At 45.1% G+C, this 24089-nt stretch overlaps 1 protein-coding gene across 1 annotated transcript; it reads left to right on the top strand.

The window, feature by feature from the left end:
- On the top strand, positions 1-24089 carry LOC125346292 (semaphorin-4D-like). The gene is made up of 14 exons (XM_048338762.1): positions 1-100; positions 1920-2065; positions 3855-3917; positions 5846-5944; positions 8494-8587; positions 9762-9875; positions 10792-10943; positions 13859-14034; positions 14147-14300; positions 15173-15395; positions 16498-16613; positions 21751-21926; positions 21999-22042; positions 23200-24089. Exons 1-14 carry the CDS (start codon positions 1-3, stop codon positions 23514-23516), a joined length of 1974 nt encoding a protein of 657 aa, XP_048194719.1. The 3' UTR covers positions 23517-24089.

Here is a 24089-nt window from a genome sequence, read left to right as displayed (position 1 = left end):
ATGTGTGGCCCCATCAGAGGGCTGCTCCTGGCCCTAGTGGTGGGATTTGGCATGGTGGTGGCATTTGCACCCATACCCCGGATCACCTGGGAACTTGGAGGTGAGAGCTAGTGCTGTGTGGGTTCTGGTGGTACATGAAGGGGACAGGACATAGGGGGACACTGGCATGAGTGGCTCAGCACCCAGCTCTTGACCTGCTCACTTTATGTGAGCAGGCAGCCCATGCTGCTGATCAGAGGGATGCTTTGGTGAGTGGAAGCATTCATTCCACAAGGCTTTCTCTGGGCCCTGACTAGGACATCTCTGAAGGGAAGCTTCTTTCTTGTACTCCATGATGACTCAGGTCCTTCCTGGAGAAGCTCCTGCCCTGCACACTGGTGAAGAGTGGGGTGAGAGAGCCCCTCAACTGAGTGTCAGGCCTGTGTCTATACCATGCATTTGCTGCTCTCTGGTCTCAGCTGTGATTTTTCTCCTCTCCCAGGACCTGTGTCTTGGGACCTGGGACCCTGGTTCAGGGGATGGAGAGCACAGGTACTAGGAGGTGCTGAGCATGGTGCTGCTTCCATATCTCAGGCATTTCCAGGATGGTATTTGCACAGTCAAAACTTGTGCTCTGTGTGCTTCCTTCTGCAATAAAAAATTAGTACAACAAGTCCTAGGCCCCAGATCTTTCTGATTTGTGTTGTTTTGCACAGCACAAATACAAAGTACCGGGGATTTTACTCTTTATATTCTCAAGGATTCATAGCTTAATGAAAATAATCTTAAAACAGATGATTGGCTCATAGGGAAACAACTCTGTTCAAATTAATCACAGCATTGAAGAATAGGTATTCAGGGTCAAGCTTCTTGGAGGAATGTGACATAGGCTGTAATTGGCATTGCAGACAGAGAAAACGATGAGAAATTACATGTTGTAAGGATCTTGAGACACTTCTTAAACTCCTGATTATTCAATCAAGTGGACACTTGTCAATAAAGCCAACTTAAAAACTCTGAGACTGATGCCTAGGCATTTAAAATATGAAACAACTTTTATAAAATAATGCTTGGTTTGGTGTGGTGGAGCCCATCTGTGATTTTCTTTTCCTTGGGAGCTAGAGGCAGGGATATCACACACTTGAGGCCAGGGTGAAATACCAACAATCACTTCATATTACAAGCATGAAACTTGGCATTCATATGGGAATGGCAACTGTCTCAAGACTTTTTTTTTTTTTGCCAGTCCTGGGCTTGGACTCAGGGCCTGACCACTGTCCCTGGCTTCTTTTTGCTCAAGGCTAGCACTCTGCCACTTGAGCCACAGCGCCACTTCTGGCTGTTTTCTGTATATGTGGTGCTTGGGAATCGAACCCAGGGCTTCATGTATGGGAGGCAAGCACTCTTGCCACTAGGCCATATTCCCAGCCCCCTTCTGGCTGTTTTCTATATATGTGGTGCTGGGGAATCGAAGTCAGGGCTTCATGTATGTGATGCAAGCACTCTTGCCAATAGTCCATATTCCCAGCTCAAGACTATTTTTTAAAATTCTGAATTGTTATGTTCTTTGCACACCTAAGCAGTGGGTGATTGGGACATATCGATGAGGTGGGTGGGCATGTTGGGTCTGGGATTTCCTGGGAGACCAGGCAATAGGGGTTTTACAATTTGACAGAAACAAGAAGGGTAGCCAGATGCAGACTTGGCTCACTCACACTAGCTGAATTACCTGGATAAGCGATAGCCTCTTATGCACACATGGTTGCGGAATATTATAGCTCTGCTTTTCAAGGATCTTGTTCTTCTCTGTGGCGGAAAAGCCCATTTCCCCAGCCTTCATCCTATAGCCATGTGCAGTACTCAAATCTGTCCAAGATTAAAAATGCCATCTTGGCTCTGTCTTTCCTTCCCTGATTCGCTAGTTCCCCTTTCTCCCTCAGAGGTAGAACTGTTGCAGTTTCATGAGCCAGGGGTATTCAACTACTCCGAGCTGCTGCTGAACAGGTACAAGGACACACTGTATGTGGGCGCCCGGGAGGCCATCTTTGCACTGAATGCACTCAACATTTCCCAGAAGCAATTGGAGGTGAGTGAGGGGCACACTACACTTTGGGTGAAGGGCAGTCTTGCTGGAGTATGCAACCTCTCTTGTTCTCAAAACCCGCATTGTGCCTTGCCTTCACGAAGCCCATCTCAGGTATTCACAGCCTACCAAGGGCCCATTTCTTTCTATCTTCTCCTTTGAGCTTTTCATTTTGGATAAATTCCTATCATGCCCATGACCAAAAGCTGTGGTGACACTAACACTACACCCCATGGGTCCATAGGCCAGGCTTTGTTCTTAGTTTGCACCTTCTCTGTGTCTGTTGCCCTTAAGGCAAAAATCCAGGCCTCACTTTCAGTCCTTAGGGGAAGGATTTTTTGCTGTCCAAATAAGAAAAGAAATAAAAAGGGTCCAAAGAGTTCATGTCATCAAATAATAATCAAATGGCAATCAAATTTCACTAACTTGATCACAAATACTTTTGTTTGTGTGTTTTTTATATTGTTATTATAAAGGTGATATGCAGAGGGGTTACAGTTTCATAGGTCAGAAAAAGAGTAGATTTCTTTTTTTTCCCCTTCACTTATTTATTTTATTATTGAGAGATAATATACATTGCATAGTTTCTTCCACAAAGTTACTCTTTTTTTTTAACAGTAGATTTCTTTTTAGGACAATGTCACCCTTTCCCTCATTCCTTCCCAGTTTTTCCTTTCCATACCCATCCACTCACAAGTCGTATAGTTCAATTTCTATATAGTGTTTAGTGAATACTATTGCTGCATTTATTCACCTTTTGTCCCTCCCTTTCTGTGCCTCCCCTTATATTCCCCAAAGCATATAAATGAACAAACATAACAAAAAGGAAAGACAAAAACAGCAAAAGAAAGAAAGAAAACACTTGCCTTTTTTTTTCCAGTCTTGAGGCTTGGACTCAGGGCCTGAGCACTGTCCCTGGCTTCTCTTTGCTCAAGGCTAGCACTCTACCACTTGAGCCACAGTGCCACTTTTGGCTTTTTCTATATATGTGGTGCTGAGGAATCGAAACCAGGCTTCATGTAGTTGAGGCAAGCACTCTACCTCTAGACCATATTCCCAGGCCTGTTTGTTTGTTTCAAGATTTAGTTTGAGTTCACATGAAATCAGCCTGTGCCCACATAACCCCCAAGGCTGATTGCAGTTACAAATTCTATCTATATGAGCAGTTTCTTGTAGTACTGAACTGTTTCCTTTCTGAGAAAAGCACTCTACATTCTGTGTTAGGTCTTGATCTTGACATTGTTCCTTGTATCCTGTTAGTGTCTAATGTGGGGCTCTTGTCTTCTCACATCTGACTTGTGCTAGCCTGGGAAGAGCCCTTGCTTGCAAGCAAGGTGAGTCTGGCCCTGCAGGCCCCCCATGTAGACAGACTCCTCCTCCTGGTCCACAGCAGCAAAGCCAAAGTGTGCTTTTCACCAAAGTCGTAATTGCATCTTTTTACTTGTGCCTTCTCTTTCTAATTGGTAGCCACAAGTCCTGTATAAAGCAAAGTGTTGCCACAAGCTAGTGTTGGTTTTTTTTTTAAATAAGGTAAGTTTTCCCACTTTGAATACTTTAATTTCTGCTGTTCTTCCATAGTGAACCAGAGGGGTGAGAGAGCCTCCTACAGTCCACTGGTTTCTATCAGGGTGATAATCAGAAGATTTAGGAAGCCCTAAATGGTTCCCCAGTCATCCTTTTAAATCTGAAGTTTTATCTCATTTCAGGAACATCTGGCCTCTGAACTCTATGTACTTTTAAGCTGTGCATTTTTTATCTCACTGTTTAGCTTTCATTCATTCCTCCCTAATAGACACAGTGGAAGGCCTCAGATGAGAGAAAGGCAGACTGCATAGAAAAAGGGAGATCAAAAGAGGTAAGTGTTTTTGTCAATTACACACCCCCACCTGTATTCCTCAGTAGTCTAATCTTACCAGTTCTGCAGCATCTTCTTCATGCAGCTAGGTGTGGTGTGAGACTGAATGTTCCTGTTGGGTTCAGGTAGGTCATTACAGAGACTGAGGGAGCTCATCCCTTCTGCTCCTGACTGGGGATGAGCCCAGTCACAGTAGGTGCCAGACACAGGAGGCCCTCAAGAAATGTCTGCTACTTCATGAACTGGAATCATGAATTCATGAATTGGATTTCTTCAAATTTCTTGGCTTGTTACTATAGAAACCTGCTTAGTATTCAGGGTGCTCCCTGCAGTTTGGATGTGAGTGGAGCCCCATCCCTTCAGGCGGTCAGCATGGTGATATTCAGGGAGCCCTTGTGTGTCCCTTTCCCCAGGAGCACTGGGTTGCTCTCTCCATCCAATCCACCAACCTGTCCTTGCCTGGTACTTGAAGATATCTATGTTTCAAATTCGTGGAGCTATAGTCCTAGCAGAAGATAGCAATAGCTCAATAGCTATGCCCATATGAACACCTAAGATGATGCTAAGCAAAATGAACTTCAGGTTATGGAAACAAGTTGTTATGTTCAGCATGCCATGTGAAACCATGCCCTTTTTCTCCATATTTCTTTCCCGTGATTTTACCCCTTATATCACTGTAACTTATTTTAGTACCCTAGATATTGTATATACGTGTATTGGAACTAGGGAAGATAAAGAAATACCAAAATAGAGAGACAAAGGATAAAAAGACAAACCAATGCAACAGCAATACTTACAAAACCATACAGTGTAAACCAACTGTACAACTCATGAGGAGGAGAGGGAAATGGGGAGGGGAGGAGTCAGGGAAAAAATGAGGGAGGAGGGAACAAGTTGAATAAGAAATATATTCACTGCCTTACATATGAAACTGTAACCCCTCTGTACGTCACTTTGACAATAAAGAAAAAAGGAGAAATTTACAAAAAGAAAAAAAAAAAACAAAACATGTGTGGAGTTGAGCCATTGATGATCATTGCTCATAACAGCTGAATTACAGCAAAGTCCAGCAGTTGTTGGCTAGCTGAAAATGAAATCATTTATAAAACATATTTTTTCTAAACACACTTAAGAACATGCTAACCACTTTTCCTAAAGCATTTGTCTCTAAATCCAGTATTCCCTGAGCAAGCAAGAGGACAACAGGCACTGGTGGAATCTTTAAAGCAGATGGAGCTGGACACTGACTCTGCCCTCCCTGAGCAGAGAGAGAACGGCTTGGAGCCCCTTCCTGCCCCTTGGGTGATTGTGAACCACAGCCCACCAGTTTCAAAACAGTCACAGCCCAAAAGAACTTGACGATTTTAGATAAATTCTGTCTGTAGCATATATAATCCAAGTACTGTCCATCCTAACTGACATGTAGGTCCCTTTGTGTGGCCTTAGTTTCCTACAGGGGCCTTATTGCTGGACAATGGGTGACACCCCCTCTGTGCCCAGCTTCTTTCTCCCTTCAGGTGAGACTAGGACTGAAAGGTCATTGCCAGACTGGGTGTGTACCAGCAGAGGGCAGTGTCACAGGGGAGGCAGAGGCCAACCAAAGAAATGGTTTGTGTGCATATGAGAGTAAAATAAATTTCCTTCTACAGAGGTGTCCTTAATACAATTTGAGGTCAACTGTAGAGCTAGTTTCTATGTTTCCTCACCAGTGTTTGCCAAGTATCAATTAGGGACTGAAGTAAGACTGGCCTGGCACCTGAAAAGCTTGTGATCGTGACAACAATAGAAGACAAAGGTTTATGCTGCGGGAACTGGCTGGTCATCATGTGAAATCAGAAGGAAAGGCAGGGAAGCTCAGCCAGACATCACAGTGTAGATGTGGATGGCACTTCAGTGTCTGGCTGTTGATAGTGTTTATCTCCCCACAGACAGAATGCCTCAACTACGTCCGGGTGCTGCAGCAGTTTACCTCAACCTTCCTTTATGTGTGTGGGACAAATGCGTTTCAGCCCACATGTCAGTTCCTGGTGAGTACACAGACTCACTCCATGGCCAGTCCTGCTCATAGCAGCCTGGGCAGTGGCTAAAGCAGAGTGGGAAGACATAAAGTGAACTCTACCACAAACAGCAATAGCATTTTCTCAGGTCCACAGTGTAAGGGCTGAGGCAACTCTCGGCCTGTCTGGAAAGCCTCCCTAGGCTGTAGAATGAGCCTGCAGCCTACATGGCTAATCTGAGCCCTGGTGTTCCTGGCATAGGGCATGGCTTGAGCAGGGCTCAGGGCCTAGTGATCCTTGGCACTGATGGAGACATAGTCTAGGAATATATCACTGACAGATGCTCTCTAATGCTGTGATCTTCATGTTCTAACTGTACTTGGCTCAGGATCACAGGATGGAAGTTCCAGTGCTGGAAGGTATGTATGCTTGATCTGCGCCTTGCTGAGTCTCAAGATGTCTCCATTCATTGTCAGCTGCTGATGGGAAACCAACCCCACTGAATGGTCCTCTTAGCATCCCTCATTCTAAGTGATCTGAGAAGCATGAGCACCTCCTGTCCTTTCCTGAGTCCCCCTGGAATCCTGCACTACTGCTGTGTGTTGGTGCCAAGGAGCCTTCTTTATCACAAAAACTACAGGGGGTGAAACTCAGATTGTGGTATCTAAGCCTTTTAGAAAGATTCTTTTTATTCATCTTACTAGATGAGTTATTTAACAATGGCCATCTACAGTAAGAGAAGTAGCATTTTGGTATATGGTAGGGATGAAAATGAAGCACGTTTTCTAGTGACCATCCCTGAATTTAATAAGTATCTGCTGGTATGAAAGGTGCACCCCCCCTTATCTGATGGGGATAAATGTCAGGAATCTCATGTAGTACCAGATTCTATACTGTATCTGATGAGCAAGATGGCTTCTCGGTGAGTAATGAGCATACAGCATGGACACACAGAACGAAGGGACGATTTACGTCCTGTGCAGGCACAGCTGGATTTCAGGAGGTCATCTTATGACTGAGACCTCTGGCTTTGTTGTAGGTTACTGAACCCATGGACTGTGAAACTGGTTAGGGAAGAAGCTTCCTGGAATATACAGCTTTGTGTGTTACTATTTTAACTGACTGAATTTAAAACAATATCCCAGCTTTGGGTCTGAGGGAGATCACTTAGCTAGCATGCAAGAGACACTGGGTTTGATCCCCCAGCACAGAAAACAAATAAAAAAGAAAATCAAACCTCAATCCAACCTTGAGTAAGAGAAGTGACACAATGACGTATGGGCTCTTCGGTAAGGTTTAATGGTTAATGAGAATGGCTAAATGTGGTGGCCCATGCTAGTAGACCTAGCAGTCCAGATTCTGAGGCAAGAGAAATATGAGTTTAGAACCAGCCTGGGCTACATGGGGAGACCCTATCTCCCATGAGAAAAAAGAAAGAAATTCACTTACGAAACCTGGTGCTTGCAATGAGATTCACTGAGTGGTTGTATATGGCATTTGATGCCCTCTGCTACTGGAATTGAAAGTTGATAGGGGATGAAGAAGGTGTTTCTGAGATATGAAAACAGATACTTCTTTTTACTTATGTGCAAAAAAAGAGAACAGTTTTCTGGAAAGATTTTACTGATCAAGTAATTTTCAAGGCAGAGAAATCTTGTATGCCATTTCGGGGCATTTCCCCGAGTTTCATCTGTCATTTCATTTGATTTTGCTTTTACATGTTAGATAAGTTGTTTTGTTTTGTTTTGTTTTTCCAGTCCTGGGCCTTGAACTCAGGGCCCGAGCACCGTCCCTGGCTTCTTTTTGCTCAAGGCTAGCACTCTGCCACTTGAGCCACAGCGCCGCTTCTGGCCGTTTTCTGTATATGTGGTGCTGGGGAATCGATCCTAGGGCCTCGTGTATCCGAGGCAGGCACTCTTGCCACTAGGCTATATCCCCAGCCCTAGATAAGTTTTCAATTGTTTCTTTACTTGGCTCTACCCACTTGCTTCCTTTTTCATGTTGAAGTTTACTATCAAATAAAGAAATCACTCCATGGTTGAAGTCCTGGCCTATCCTTTCTTTCAGTGCAGCTTGGATTTGCTTTGAGTTTTGAGACCATAGGTCCATTTGGAATATGTGATCAAGCATAGAGAGATTCTACTACTTATTTTTGTTTCCATTTTCAACAAAAACTACCTATTGCTTGATTCTTGGATAATGTGCTTCTCTCTGTGTTTGTTAGAGTAAAATGCTGCATCCTATGGTCACTTGCTGAATATATCCTGTATTTGGTTCTTAATGGCCTTTCTAACAACCCTAGAGCCACCAGCTTCTCTGTCTCCATTTTCCAGATGAGGAGACTGAGGCTTTGAGATCTTGCATGGCTCAACCGAGGCCTGAGGTGCTGATGTGGAGACTGAACTGGGTGACATGCAGCATGTCTCCAAGGGTAGGACCCATGTGGCCCAGCACCCATCTTCTCAACTCTACTGGTCTTCCTAAAACAAGGAGTCTGTCAAACTAAATTATACAAAGACACACTGTTATCATGGAAAATCAGATGTCTTATGATGTATTTTTTCTTTATTTAACTGTAGAACCTAACAGCCTTTGACTTTTTGTGGATTAAGAAAGATGGCAGAGGAAAGTGTCCCTTTAGCCCTGCACACACTTACACATCTGTCATGGTTGGTGAGTTCTGTTGCTTAAATTCCTTTAACTTCTATGCTTATATCCAAGTATTCTGTTCTCACTCAGAACTGGTCTCCACTTCCCTTCTTTAATCTCTCTTTCCTGGAATTGTTTTTACATCACTTGCCCTTGCAGAAGATGTATGTCCCTTAGCACAGACTACTTACCTAGCAGGGAAGAGGTTTGAATTCACTGTTGAATGGGATAAACAGCCACTGCCATTATATCATGTCAATTATTGGTACATAGTGTTCAGATATTCCTTTTGGGAGGGAGTTGGGACACGGAGCCATATGTTTTGTGATAGTCTCACAACTCTTCAGAAAATGGTCCCACAACTCTTATGGCTACCCACTACTGTGCAGTCCCAGCATCCAGTGGTTCCATTTACCTTTTTTCCACTCCGTGATGATGTGGTACACACTGCACCCATTCAGCCTTCACCTTCAGTGTAGAGTATAGTGCATCACATGTGAGTAGTACACAGTAAGCTTTGGGTGAGGTAACTCTGCCTTCTTGCAGACTAGTGTGTTTTGAGCACTTTTATCATAGGTGAGGGAAAGTGGTTGTGTTCAAAAGAAAGTGCCTTAAAGTGCATTTGACCTAGAATGCTTTCAAAATAGTGTGATTTTATTAGGGTAAAACCCATGATAAATGGAGGAGCACCTGGGTTGCTGTCACTTTACAGGTTCTAGGAAGTTCTCGTTACTACTCTTTTAACTGGCATCTGATTTTTATCCCTGTCAAAAAAATTCATCGATGCACAAAGTAGACATGGCATCCCAGAAGTCTAGGAATCTATAGGGAAATCTTATCTCGTCTATGTGAGGGTTTCAGGCGGTTACAACGAAATTGATCTCAGCCCAGCACTGGGGAGGTTGAGATCTGGGGATCACAGTTCAAAGCCAGAAAAGTCCATGAGACTCTTATTTCCAACAAACCACCAAAAGCGGGAAGTGGAGCTGTGGCTAAAGAGGTAGAGTGCCCACCTTGAACAAAATTGCTAAGTGAAAGGGCTCAGACTCTAGTTCAAGACCAGTACCAGAAAACACACACATACATGCACGCGCGCGCGCGCGCGCACACACACACACACACTTCATTCTCAGTGCCACAGCAGAGAGCTCATATGATATCCTATTCCTCTGTTCTCCCTGTTCCTTGGCCTGTGCAGATGGAGAGCTTTATGCTGGGACAACATATAATTTTTTGGGAAGCGAGTTCATCATCTCCAGAAATTATTTCTACAGTCATCTGCAAACCGAATCCGACATTCCATGGCTGTATGGTAAGACACAAGGTCTAGAACTTGAAGATTATACACTGATACGCTTCCCTTCTGCTGTCCCTAAGCTGTGGGAGTACTGAAGCTCATTAGCCTCAGCACAGTGGAGCCACAGGAACTTTGAGGGCCTCCATTGGAATCCATGGTTGTGCCTTTTGGTGTGCTTTCTGCTAATGCAACACCATTCCATGGCTGCTTTTATCTTTTGTCCTGAGAATGGACTTCAGGGACTTTCATAAAGTGATATAGAAATACCAAGTGGAGAACTAACCAGTGTACCATTAGGATGTGGTATCATTTTGGCATGGCATGAAAGATGCAGCCTTTGTGTCAGCCTCCTGGGACCAATCAGATGGCATCAGTGTGCCTCACTATCTGCATCCAACACCTGGCTGGTGTCTGAAATTACAGGTAGATGGGAGGAGACTTCTAGCTGGACTTTTCTTGCGAGGGATGGCAAGTGGGACCCAGAGCTTTTCTGAAGCCTCTTGATCAATGGGCGGGTCCTGTGGTCTATAAGCAGGAATAGCCACCAACTCAGTGAAGTGGGCCAGCCAAGGGAACTATCTTAGCACATCTGCTTCTTGCGGCTGGGGATAATTGGATTGAGTCACTTGTTTAAGTCAGAAGATGGTCTGTTTGCTAGCTGAGAGGTTCCAGAATGCTTGTGAGGTGAGCCTGTGAGAATGATCCAACAACAGGGCCAACCCTGTGTGGATAAGTATAGTGAGACAGGCTGGGAGAAGCTCGACACTGTCATCAATCCCAATCCTGGAGATGCCCTTGCAGGGGCTGGGATGTAGCTCAGTGGCAAAGCAGGAATACCCGCAGGCCCCAAGTGACTTCCTGTGATACCATGGGAGGAGGTGGGAACACAAAACTCCATGTACAGGGACAATCTTGTACCATCTATCTACAGAGCCTAACTTTGTCCATGCTGATGTGATACGGAATAGCCGCGATGGCTTCAAGGATGATGATGATAAGGTCTACTTCTTCTTCACAGAAGTATCTGTGGAGTATTACTTCCTTTTCAACTTACAGGTCCCACGCATTGCAAGAGTGTGCGTGGTAAGTACTGCCTTGCTATCCTTGGGCATCCCATCCTGTGGGAGCAGGTGGAAATGTACCTTTTCCTGCCACTCAATCCCTTCCTGACACAACAGCCACTTTTGAGAGGCCTCCAAGATGCCAAGCTTCCATTCTTGGGAGCTCCAGTGGTGTTTGTGGGGATTACAGTGGCATTCTCACCCATCAAGCAACTGAGAAGCTCTGGTTCTCAGCACTGTCCTCAGACCTCCTCAGCTTAGGAGAAGGCCATTTTGCTGAGTGTGCTCACCAGATTCTGTGGGAATTCAAATCTCAATGTTTGAAGCTCTCAGTCCACACGAGGGTGAAGTATCACAAGTGAAATCTGCAGTAAAATGTGTGTCTGTCTCAAAGCCTCCAGTGTGTGGAGGGGCAGAGGTGAGGATGCTATTACATGCAGGTGCTGATGTAGCACAGAGAATGGCCTTGGGTTGAGTAGTGGCTTGGCTGGCATTTGGGGGAAAGTAGGAAGAGCACTGGAACCCAGGGAAAACACAATCAGTAAGTTAGTCACCAGATGGCCCCACCCTCATGAAAGCCTTCAGAAGCTCAAATACCACATGGCCCTTTGACGTGGTGATCACCATGGATCAATTTATCACAGGAGGAAGGATCTCAGGACAACATGGCACAGAGTGGGTGCTCTGGATGCCTCTCCCTTAAGAGCCTAGCATGCAAGGCAGGAAGTAGCTGTTGTGCATAAATACTTGACTTCTCTGGCTTATGCTTTATCAGCTGTCAGGACCTCTAGCCACAGCTTGCTGACTCAGTCCCCCAAATGCCACTCACTATTGGCTGCCTCACTCCTCATCCTGCAGGGCTGAGTCCATGTCAGTGCAATTTATGCATTTTTATTTTGTACCTATGTACCTATGAAAAGACTAACACATACATGAGTCATTGAAAGACATTAGCAATATTAACTATTAATAGAACAGTAAGGCCATAAAGTCTAAGTTGTGAGGGTCTTTGGGGTTTGCATGGTATTTTTTTTTTGTCTGTCATGGGACTTGAACAAATGACCTGGGTGATGTCCTTGAGTTCTTTCTGCTCAAGGCTAGTGCTCCACCACTTTAAGCCACACTACCACTTGTAGTTTTGTGGTGGTTAATTGGAGATAAGAGTCACACAGACTTTCCTGCCAGGGCTGGCTTCAAACCTCAATCCTCAGATGTCAGCTTCCTGAGTAGCTAGGATTACAGGCATGAGCCACTGGTGCCCAGCTAATGTAATAAAATTTATGTAGTGTGGTGCGTGGGCACAGTAAGGTCAGAACTCCCTGTAGGTGTGCAAAGGGCCCTAACAACAGCACTGGCAGGAGGGGTAAGAGCTCTCCCGCTCCTCCAAACCTACACCAAACACAAGTCTCTGGTCTCTCCAGGTCTGGTCTGAGGTGGCTTCTGTTGTCCCCTAAGAGTCCATTTCTCCTGCTGAACTTCAGTGCTGGACTGAGGCCAGTATGAGCACAGACCCAGGGCTGACACCCTGTGCACACAGATCCTTCCACTGCTCCTCAGGTTGTAAAGGCCCAGGACACAAATGGCCACACACCTGCTGGAAAGTCCCCCTGCTAAACATCTGGAAGAAAGGGAAATTCTTAGTACATTCATCATTTGTCCTCCTGAGATTTCACAGTAAAGATATGAAATCATTGTGTCTAAAATAAAAGAAGGGGCTGGGAATGTGGCTTAGCGGTAGAGTGCTTGCCCAGTATGCATGAAGCCCTGTGTTCAATTCCTCGGCACCACATAAACAGAAAAAGTCAGAAGTCGCACACTGTGGCTCAAGTGGTAGAGTGCTAACCTTGAGCAAAAAGAAGCCAGGGATAGTACTCAGGCTCTGAGTTCAAGCCCCAGGACTGGCAAAAAAAAAAACCCCACCAAAACAAAAGAAAAGAAAAGAAGGTTTTCTATCTCCTATTCTTCTGTATGGACATTTCCCCTTGGTTCCATTCCTAATGAATAGGTCATTTGTTCCAAGACCCATATGGGTTCCTAAAAACAATTTGCTACCAAAATCCATCTATGCTTTTTTCCTAAACAAACATGCATATGATAAACTAATGTGTAAATTAGACACAATAAAAGATTAGCAATAATAATTAGTCACCCATAGAAGAGTGATAATGATATATTCTAATAAAGTTCACATGAATTTGGTTTCTCTCTCAAAAAAAGTCAAAATAATAGACACAGAAACTGAAACTGGTATTGTCCAAAAAGGAATGTACTGTTTACCTGACTTATATAACTGTAGCCCTGTTGTACATCACCTTTTTAATATCAAATAAAAAATCAAATAGAAAACCTGGACCTGGGAAGAAAATGATGGATATGGTAGGGGTCATTTGTGTTCTCTGCAGGTTACAATTGTATAAACTTCACCATTGGCTCTCAGTTGTCAGCACACTGAACAGTGTTAAAGAAAATAAACATAGTAGGTCCAAAGCACTTTAGCCATACTTCAGGAGGTAGAAGGAAGTAGGGGCTTGATTTCTCAAAGAGGGACATCGGTATATTCACTTCAGATGGACTTCAGTATAGAAGATTACCTGCCACTGCCTGGCCCTCCCACCTTTATTGACAGTTTCACCATTTTGCTTTCACCTTTATTGTCATTTCACAAAAGGCCCTGCCTTTTCAGAGCCAGAGCTCAGTATCACATTGAAGAAATGTAAACATGGTTGTCATGAAATGAGAATTCAGAGAGGAGAGTTTTTGTGTTTCCTTCTTTACTGCACAAAGTCAGATCTGAGCATGGTTATACTGCTTTTCTTTCAAGCAGTAGGGCTTCTCTGGACCATGCTGACTCCTTGAGAAGGCAGGTGGGCTCTGTGTCCACCACCTGAATGCTTATAGGGTCACCTATACTCCCCTGTAATGTCTCTTGGGTTTTAGGATGACCAGGGTGGCCAGAAGATCTTGCAAAATAAGTGGACATCCTTCCTGAAGGCCAAGCTACTCTGCTCCCAGCCAGACCTAGGCCTGATCTTCAACATAGTGAAAGATGCCTTTGTACTGCATCCCCCAAGAGCCGAGGAGCCTGTTATCTATGCACTCTTTGTGCCCCAGCTGTAAGTGCCCTCTGTGGGTGGGGATAGGGGTAAGGATAGGGGTAAGGGTGGGTAGAGGTGCTTCCCTCTAGCCTGCTGCACTTCAGGCATCCAAATAGCCTGCTCTCCACAGGAACAACGTGGGAATGTCCGCGATCTGCACCTATGCGTTGTCCACGGTAGAGGCAGTGTTCTCCCATGGGAAGTACCTGCAGAAAGCCAGTGTGCATTCATACCCCAAATGGGTAACTTACCATGGTGAAGTGCCCACACCTCGGCCTGGAATGGTGAGCAGGACAGGGGCTCCAGGGAGGGATGTTCTTCTGGTCAAAAGGTCCAGGCTCAGAGGCTAAAACTTCTTACAGGTGCCAGAGCTTCCCCCCAAGTGGTTCAACTGGCCACACTGTACAAGGCTGGTTGTTCTCTGGGACCGAGGTCCCAAGCATTGAGCTTAGCCCCTCTCTCTTCTCTATGTGGTGTTTAATGGGTCTTACCATACTGTATTTTAATGAGATGTGGTACTGATATTCTGTTTCTTGAACTCACCATAATACATAATTGCATAATACATTTGGGACTCATTGTTTTCAGTTTCTCATAGAGATCTGCAAAACCTAGCCACCAATCCACTATTACATGTGTCATAAATAGGTGATTGTGTGGTTCTTGGATGGGCGTGACCTGTCGATGTAGCTCCCCCAGACCTGGCTCTCTCTGGGTGTCTGGACTTGACACCATTATCATTCCTTCTGGGTACAGTATGACATGCTATTTTGTGCTCATGAATTTTGGATTTTGCATATGAGGAAGCTGGTACCCAAAATCCTTCTTGACTTTTATCTTTTATGTTTATTTAGAACCAGGCTATTTTTCAGCAATGCTTGGTTGGTATGCTTCCATCATGTAAGTGTTTTCCATTTGAAAACCTTGATAGTTTTCATTGATACATAGTTCCTCCCCTGATTATAGGAGAAAAGCAGTGATATCTTGTGACTGTGATTTAACACTGTTTCCTCTGACTACCATGGAGAGGCTATTTCAGGTATTTACTGTCGTCCTTCTTTGGAGACAATCAGTGTAGGTTCTGCAGGGCTGCAAAGGGCCTGCCATTGCTATGCCTGCTCAGGCATATTAACCAGGGGAAATTTTGTCCTCACAGTGCATCAACAGCGAGACACGTGCAGCCAACTACAACAGCTCTTTGCATTTACCAGACAAAACACTGCTGTTCATCAGAGACCACCCTTTGATAGCAGAGTCAGTAACTCCAATAGGCAACAAGCCCATATTAGTGAAAAAAGATGTGAACTACACCCAGATCGTGGTGGACAGGACCCAGGCCCTGGACAAGAACTTCTATGATGTCATGTTTATCGGCACAGGTGGGTTCTAAGGGCTTCCCAGGCACAGTGTGCTTGTCCTTCAGTAATAAGACAGTAATATTCCCTGGGCTTCTGGGTGCTGGTGGCTCAGGCCTGCAATCCTCGCTTCTCTGGAGGCTGAGGACTGAGGATCAGGTTCCAAGCCAGCCCAGGCAGGAAAGTCCATGAGACTCTTAACTCCAATTAACTACCAGAAAAGCAAAGGTTGCACTGTGGCTTAAAGGGGAGAGCTGAAAAGCTCAGGGACAGTGCCAAGGCACAGAGTTCAAGCTGAATGACCAAGCAAAAAAAAAAAACCATCCCCTCTGCTTAGATCACAAAGCATCTCCCTCGGGGTGACTCAAGTGGTTTGTGATAGAGTGAAATGATTTCTGAGATGTTACCACAGCTGGCCTTCCAGATGTAGGCGATCATGGGTGCCTGGGATGCTTACAAAGAAGCAGGATTGGACTGTTGCAGAGAACTCCTGTTGTTGGAGAACAAGGGTCATGCCTGTACCATGGTGGTTGTGAGCCCTGATCAGCCTGGCCTCTCCTAAGTGCTTTTGGGAGGCTTTGTCCCTGCAACCTGGGAGGAGCCAGGCTGAGATGGGTCCTGACCTATGGGGGCACACTCCCCTCAGCAGTGGTTCCAGGGTCAGTTTTGTGGAATGGGGCTGTGGCCTGCAGTCATAACAGCTGACAGGACATCAAGCCCATCACTGGAAATTTCCACCTTAGTTCTGTTCTGCTCTGCTCTGCTCTCTCTCCTGAGGTCTCTGTTTAGTGGAGTCCCTGGAGAGCCAGCAGAGCCCAGGAGCCAACTCACATGAAACTTGCCTCCCATTGTCTCAGTGCACACTTTGTTGACAAAGGTTGCTGGATCACCCACAGGACAGGACTTCTGCTTCATAACAAAATCAGAGTAGCCTGGCACTCACATGTGCAATGGTTTATTTGCCAAAGGCTTTCTTCTTCATTCCTAAAGGAACATTGTCCTCTTAGACTCAGCATCTCATTGAGTGAGGGATGTGAGAGTACAGAAGGAGTATTTGCTCTGATATCAGTGTCTTCGGTGTGTCTTTCTGGGCCTTTCTTCCTGACCTGTGGATATGACCTTGCAGCACACGGCACCCTGCACAAAGCTGTCCAGCTCCAGAACGGCATGCACATCATTGAGGAGACACGGCTTTTCCAGAACTCTGAGCCAGTCCAAAACCTGTTGCTGTCTTCAAAGAAGGTAAAGTTGCCCAGGCAGCAGGGCTGGAGAGCAGCCCTGCTGGTGGCTTTGGGTATCTGTGATGTTAGATTGGCCTTCCTGAGCTTGGCAGCCCTGGCCTGTCTAGCCCAGGTGAGCTGGCCTTGCACATGCACACAAAGCCATTCTAGGAATGTGGAATTTCAGGCTTGGAAAGTGCACACTCAGAGCTGGAGAGACAGAACTTCACTGAGTTTTTTTATTTTTGTATCCTCATCTGTGAGCTTGGAGACTGTGTTGGTGAGCTGTCAGGTTGTGCAGAGACTCATCAGGATAGGAGTTGGTGAGAATAAAAAGGTTAATTCACTGTACTCTACAGCTTGCTATCTCAACACTGCACTTACTCCCAAACCAGGGGCAGCAAAAATTTCTTGTCCTGGTCCATCAATGCCTTCTGGAAGTTTTGAGGCTATAAGCTTGTGCCCTAGAGTTCAGCTATGCTTATAGCTTCAGTTAGCCATAGACAAGTCATTGAGTTGCAAGCTTGTCTGTGGACATCAACTTTAGCATGTCCTAAACCTTTCATAGCCTACAGATTATTTATTTATATATATATACATATATAGTGTGTGTATGTATATATAAGTGTGTATATATGTATACACACAATGTACATAGCATGCCTGACATATATATCAAATTTAGCATATATGTACATATATATATATATATGTATATATACACTTAGATTTAGAACCCTGATTAGAAACAGGTAGCATGCAGGAATTGCTGTGTTTGGCCTACTTGCTATAGCCTAACATGTTTTAAAAAATGATTTATTTATTGCCAAAGTGATGTAGAGGAGTTACAGTTTCATACATAAGGCAGTAAGTACATTTATTATCAAACTTCTTACCTCCTCCCTCATTTTTCTCCTACCTTCTCCCCTCCCCATCCCCCCCAACCTGAGTTGTACAGTTGGTTTATAGCATATAGTTTTGTAATGACATGTTCCTTTCACTTTGATAAGTTGTGCCACTCAGTGTGACAGCTTCTATGGATTATTGAGAAGAATGCAAAAATGAGTCCAAACCAGGAGCTGGTGCCCCCCTCCCCCTGTAATCCTAGCTGCTCAGGAGGCTGAGATCTGAAGAATATGGTTCGAAGCCACTCTGGGCAGGAATTTCCATGAGACTCCAATTAACCAACCAAAACCTGAAGTGGAGCTTGGCTTAAAGTGGTAGAGTGCTAATCTTGAGCAAATGAGTTCAGGGACAGTGTGGAAGCCCTGAGTTCAAGCTCCATGACCAACAGCAACAAAAAAAATTAGTGGGTCCAGATTCTGATTGCTATGTGTAACCATGTGATCCTGGGTATGCCAACTGTGTGCTCTGTCCCTCTGTCCCACACTGTACCATGTGGATAAAGAACCTTCTTAGTGAGTTGTTGTTAAGGTTACAGGAGTCATGGTCGTTCAAGATCCAGGAAGGACCTGTGAGCTATGCTGCTACCTGTCTCACGGGAGAGGGCATGGGACAGAGGCCCTGCCTGCCATGTGCCTATTAGCCCAAGATGCTTCCTTCTGTTTGTGGGTGTCTCCTGGCGGCATCAGGTGGAAGCTCCATACTAACCTAGATCATACTTATAACATGGACCATGCTTCTATTATGTTCAGTGCTGGCTCTGCCATGTAGCTTCTGAATGCACCTTATTTCAAATCCTGGCTCTGGGACTGCAAGTTCTTTGGCCCAGTGTGTATTTCTCTGTGGCAGAGAATCTCAGGTTTGTTCATGTGCCAGCATGACGCAGAGATGAACATTCACAGTGGTCCTTATCTGTGCTGCCTTCCTGGAGCTGATGCCTTTCCTGGACCTCTGTCCATATGCCACCTCTGAGAAAGACCCCATCCATCTGCATGGTACAGAACTGACCTCACAGCAGCTGCATGTTTCCAGATATCACTCTAGGGTCCCACCTCTCCTCCATCTGTACCCATAGAACATGAGGAAACTGGCTAATTTTTGGACTCACATTTCAGTGAATGCAGAATGCATTGACTTGCTGGTTCTAAAAGGGAGATGAACTTAAATCCCCTTGGTGAGTTTGTGAACCCCTAGATACTGTGTTTCCATGTTATTTTGCCATTTCGTCTTGAACCAAAAGGACAGAGACTTGCAGGGGGATTTCAAACCAAAGCCAGTTGCTAGAAATCTCTTGATCCACTTGATCCACTTCCTTGAACCACTTCCTTCAGCCAGACTGGAGCAGCACCTAGGAGACTTCCACGGTGCAGTGTTTTCCAGAGAGAAGCTGCAGATCCTAGAATGGACCTCCATTGGAAAGTAGGCTCTTTTCTATAGTATCTCTTAAAAACCCCAACCAAAGTGGCTTCTGGGGCACACGAGTGCAGAATCCCACATAGAGAAGTTACAGTTCAATGCTGTGTGTACCTGCCATCAGCCAAAAGTCAGCCATTGGGGTTGCTGGTGACAGGTAACTTCACACCTGAAAAGAGGAGCTGACAGGCATAGGTTCTGCTCATTCACTGCTGAGGTGTGGCTAGGTGGTAGAGTGCTTACCTGGCATCAGTAAGAACTTGGGTTGCATCCCCAGTCGTGGGAAAAATATATACACATGACTTGGCATTTACCATCCTGCCATTTTGTATAGTCACCTTGCTGTGAAGCTATGACCTCCTTCTGTCTCCACAGCTTCTCACCTTCCTGTACTGGCACTCTCTTCCCATCCTGCTCTGTGCTCCTTATCCCTCATGTTCTCTCTGTAAATGTGCCTTTTGTCTCTGTGAATTTGACCATTCTGGGCAGTTCATCTAAGGTGAATCATGCAGCACCTGTCCTTCCATCACTGATTTTGCTCTTTTTCACTATGGTTTGCCCATGGCATAGCATGTGTTGGAATCTCCGGTCTTTTGTTTGTTTGTTGTCTTGCTTGCTTATTTTTGTTCTTGCATAGCTGGTGCTCTATCACTTGAGCCATATGTCCATCTTGACATTTTTCTGCTCTTTTTAAAATGGAGTCTCTATGATCGTTCCATCTCAGCTTCTTAAGTAGCTTGGATTAGAGTTGAGACACTGATACCCAGCCCTTTGACATTTTTAAAATTGCATTTTGAAATGATTTTGGATTTGCAGAATAGTGATGATGATAGCAGGCAGGGTTCATGTGCTTCCAAAAAGCCTCACCTCATATAGCACGTCAAACAGGCAGCGTCATCTCCTAGACCCCAGGCCTAGCATCCTTGTACGACAAACCATGTTATCTGCTCCAAAACCCCACAACACACTGTGGCATCACATTAACTTGTGTGTCCCTGCCTTCTAAGACCTGGCCAAGTGAGTTGTGGTGTGTCTGGCATTTTCTCTCACTGTCCTGGGGATGTGGGTTTGGGAGAACACAATGGAAAGGGGACGTGTAGTTGGAGTGTGTTGTAAACATCCCTCCAGCTAGTACCATCATCAGTAGGCTCTGTCTAAGTCTCCCTGAGTCCTTTCCCTTCCTTGTGCATCAGTATGTCCAGCCAACATCGGGGTATAGGAAAAGTAAGGCCTTACCTTGCCTGCAAGGTAAGGCATGTCTAAGACTATAAGCAGACACATTTAACCAATATTCATTGCTTTAGTGGGATAGGCTTTGATATTGTTAAGTATAGCTAACCATCTGCATGCAGGGTACCTGTAACAGTGGGTTCCACATTTGCAGTGGATTTAGCCTGCCTTAGAAAACACTCAAAGAATTGAGTCTGTACTGAACATTTGTCAGTATCATCATTTCGTTAACAGTACAAGGTAACAGCCATTTACTGCTGATGATGATCACAAGCCATCTAGAGGCCACTGGAATGGAAGCTTCTTCCATACAACCAAAACACCTGCCACAGCCAACCATCTGCCTCTCGTGGGACTAGTAGATCAAGCATAGCAACCCTTCAACCTGCCCCAAATAACCACTTCCACTCTACAGCATAGTCCATACCTCAGATTTCACAACAAGATCCAGATCAGTCTCCTTCCTAGGACATTTCACACTTCAATCATGTAATTCTCCAAACTAATTTGGAGGTCATCCTCTATTCTTCTTCTCTGAAAGCCAAAGCCTTTTTCTCTTGTGCATCTGGGCTTGCTCAGGTGGATCTATAGGGCTGCAAATTTGGAAACTTCTAGCCTATGATACTTAGAATTGTAACATTGTCATGAGTTCCAACCAGATGCTGGGTTCCATGTTGAATGTGTCCTCTGAGGGTGAAGATGTGTTTCATCTGAATAAAGTCCAAATGGTGCATACCCTTAGGAATTACTGATCTTTCTTAGTCAGATGTTTCCTAGGTTACTAATGTGAAACAGAGTTCCCAGCTCAAGAGATGGTTTCTTAGAAATAACCAATGGTCCTGATAGCCTATGGGCACTGTGCCAACACCAGGCCAGTGGTTGGACTCGACATGGAGCTGGAGACAAACCAAGTGAGGGTCTTAGAAGTTGGAAGAGTCTGAGAAGTCTTGGCTCTGAGAAGGTCCATGCAAGAGCATGGCAGCTGGTTTCCTCCTCACAGACAGATAAATGAGAAGCCATGGGTGTTACTCTCCTTTCTGTGGATTGCCAACCTTCTGCTCATTCTTTGCACAAGCTAATGGTGTCTTCACACATGAAGCTGGACTGAGGCTTCAGCGATACAGTGCCCTGTCTGTGTTGATGAATTCTGTCATTTGTGCCAGAATGAGCTGGCTTTGGGAATATGCTCTTTGGTCTCTGGCTGTGGTGATGTCTCACCTGCAGTGAAACTAGGAGGGCAAGCTGAGAGGTTGGCAAGAGGATTGCCTCCACAGGCAAGGGCAGTTAGATGGGGATTGAACAACCTGATCCTGAATGAGAACAGGCACAAGGGACTAGGGCTGGCACAGGCAGGATTCAAGACAAAGGCCCAGTGAGTGTTGTCCCCTAGACTCAACACACTGCTTTGACTTTCACACAAGTAGAAATGGACAGTGATCTTGGCTGTCTGTATTCTTGCTCACGGAATGGTTCTGACTTAGAGAGGCCTTTCTCCCTTAATGCAGCACTCAAGGTCATCCTTACCAGGTTCCCACAGCTGCTGGACACTCTCAGAACCCTTGTCTCACTAGAGTCCAGGTTAAGCCTGCTCTGTCTCTACTTCCAACACACAGGGCAGCAAGTTTGCCTACGCCAGCTGCAACTCAGGAGTGGTCCAAGTCCCTCTGGCCTTCTGCAGGAAGCACAGCAGCTGTGAGGAGTGTGTGCTGGCCCGGGACCCCTACTGTGCCTGGAGCCCATCAGAGGGCGCCTGTGTGGCTCTTCCTGAGGCCCAGGGCTGCACCAGAAGGTATTGGTGGGGTACTGTGGGCAAGCACTGCCATGAGTGAGCAGGAAGTGATGGGTGTCCTTTCTCTTTCAGGACTTGCATTCAGGACATGAGTGGTGATGTATCTTCATGCCCAAGTGAGTTCTCCCTGTTATATCATCCCCTCAGAAACAGCTAGGCCAATCAGCCACTTCATAGTATTTTTGTTCTGAGATATGTGGTACACGTGTGTTTGGTGTGCTTGTGTGTGTGTTTTCTCCTTCTGGAGCAAAAGTCCCAAGTCATGTCACATACCCCGATCCTATCCCTTTGAAAAACTCTTCCTCTGCAAGTATCCTTTCAGTTCTGCTCATCTGGAGCTCAATAAACAAAACCACGACCTACTAAGAATGGGAAATGGGAGCACTTGAGTTCAGGTGGAACAAGTCTAACTCAAAATCTACAAATCTGAAACATTAAAAAAACACCTTATTGTCAATATAAAAGTAATGTACTGAGAGATTTCAGTGGCATAAGCCAGGTAAAGAGTGCATTTCTTTTTGTACAATGTTACCCCTTCCCTCCCTCTCTCAGTCTGAAACATTCTGAATGCCAATGTGATACCATAAAAGCCAAATCGCATATTGCAAATATGGATAAAATTATTTAAAATACTATATAAATTTACCTCTAGGGCTTATGTTCATTCGATTTACTTGAAACACCAATGATTTCTGGTCACCTGACAAGACATATACAAATATTCCAAAAATCTGAACAAATTTGAAATCCAAAACACATTTGGTCCCAAGCACCTCAGACAACAGTCCATAATTGGATCTGATTGTTTCCACCTACCTTGCCAGCCTACTGGGGGATAGCAGTGTAACCGGAGGCAGGGACTGAATGAGGCCAGGATTCTCTGTCCCATTCTGCCTCCCCTCTTTGACCAGACACCAGTCTTCTGGGGAGGAGAAATGGAAAAGAGAAGACTGGCACCCAAATGTAAGCATCTTTTGAGCCACCAGATACACAGCTGGCTAGATCTCAGCCTCCCTAATCTGATGAGTTTTCTCCTGGGATACAGAGTGGGAGTTGGGATTTCTGCTGCCCAGTGCCTTCTGGTTTCCTTGCCCCCAAGGTCTGTTGGTTGGGGCTCATCTTATCTTTTGGTCATATATGTCTTTGTCTAAGTGGTCCTGAAGTTCCATCTTGCTCAGTGGGTAATACTTTTATGTGACCTGTATTATTCTGTTTTTGAAAGTAGCAGAGAAGAGAACCCTATCATTATGCTGTGCACATTTTTATGTTCTAGCTAAAATTATAGAAAGTTATCAGAAGATTATTTACAAACAGCATTGTACCGCATACTTAACATGCTATGCAAAGTCCAACATGGCCCAAATAGTGTGGAAGTTCTTCAATGACACAATGAATCCTAAAAGACCTAAGTACGTTTTTGAGAGACGGAAAAACCTGATCATCTTCAGTCTGTCTGAAAGGGACAACGGGGTGTACAGCTGCCTGTCCGTGGAGAGGATTGGCAACACTACAGTCTCCCGTGTACTAAAGAGGTATATACTGGAAGTGAAGCATGATCCCAAATCTGACTGCTACAAGAATATAAAATAACCCACAAAGCATCAGTGGCATCTTCCTAGATGTCTTTTCCCTCAATGCTAGTCATTCAGATCACCATCCCTCAGAGCTGTCATCTCACTTCCCAAGCCTTTGGACAAAAGATTGGCAACAACACAGTATGCTCTACTCAGAGATGAGAGTGTATCTCAAGTCAAGTGGCCACTGGTTCCATATAATCCCCTTCCTCTTCATCCTCTTCCTCTTGGCCTACATCTGCTATAAAGGCTTCTTGCCCAGACAGTGCTTGAAATTCTGCTTAGCCCTGCTGCTACCCAGGAAGAAGCCCAATTTGGATGTTTCTGACCTAGAGCAGTGTCAATGAGGGTTACCAGTGAAGATTGTGAGCTTCTCCCAGCAGAATGGAGAGCAGTCTGAGCCAACCCTGAATGCCATCACCAGCAATGTCTCCACAGACTGCCCAGACTCATAGAGGACCAGTGAGCTCTCCACCAGAGAAAAGCTACTCAATGCCCAGTGTGAATTGAGGTTCACCTACTTGGATGCCAGTGGGGACTGAGGGCTAGTCATGTGTTCTCACCCATGTCTTGGAGACTGTGGGACAAG

The sequence above is a fragment of the Perognathus longimembris genome, chromosome 1 (assembly GCF_023159225.1).
Source record: "Perognathus longimembris pacificus isolate PPM17 chromosome 1, ASM2315922v1, whole genome shotgun sequence".
In the NCBI taxonomy this organism is placed as follows: Eukaryota; Metazoa; Chordata; class Mammalia; order Rodentia; family Heteromyidae; genus Perognathus; species Perognathus longimembris.
Note: the sequence above shows the minus strand (reverse complement) of the source record. Positions and strands in the feature narration are given on the sequence as shown.

Excerpts from the sequence above, each read along its gene's own strand:
- LOC125346292 (XM_048338762.1), top strand. The coding sequence starts at position 1 with ATGTGTGGCCCCATCAGAGGGCTGCTCCTGGCCCTAGTGGTGGGATTT. Across the intron at positions 8,588-9,761 it reads TTACACATCTGTCATGGTTG|ATGGAGAGCTTTATGCTGGG; the intron begins GTGAGTTCTGTT and ends TGGCCTGTGCAG. Across the intron at positions 14,301-15,172 it reads CCACACCTCGGCCTGGAATG|TGCATCAACAGCGAGACACG; the intron begins GTGAGCAGGACA and ends TTGTCCTCACAG.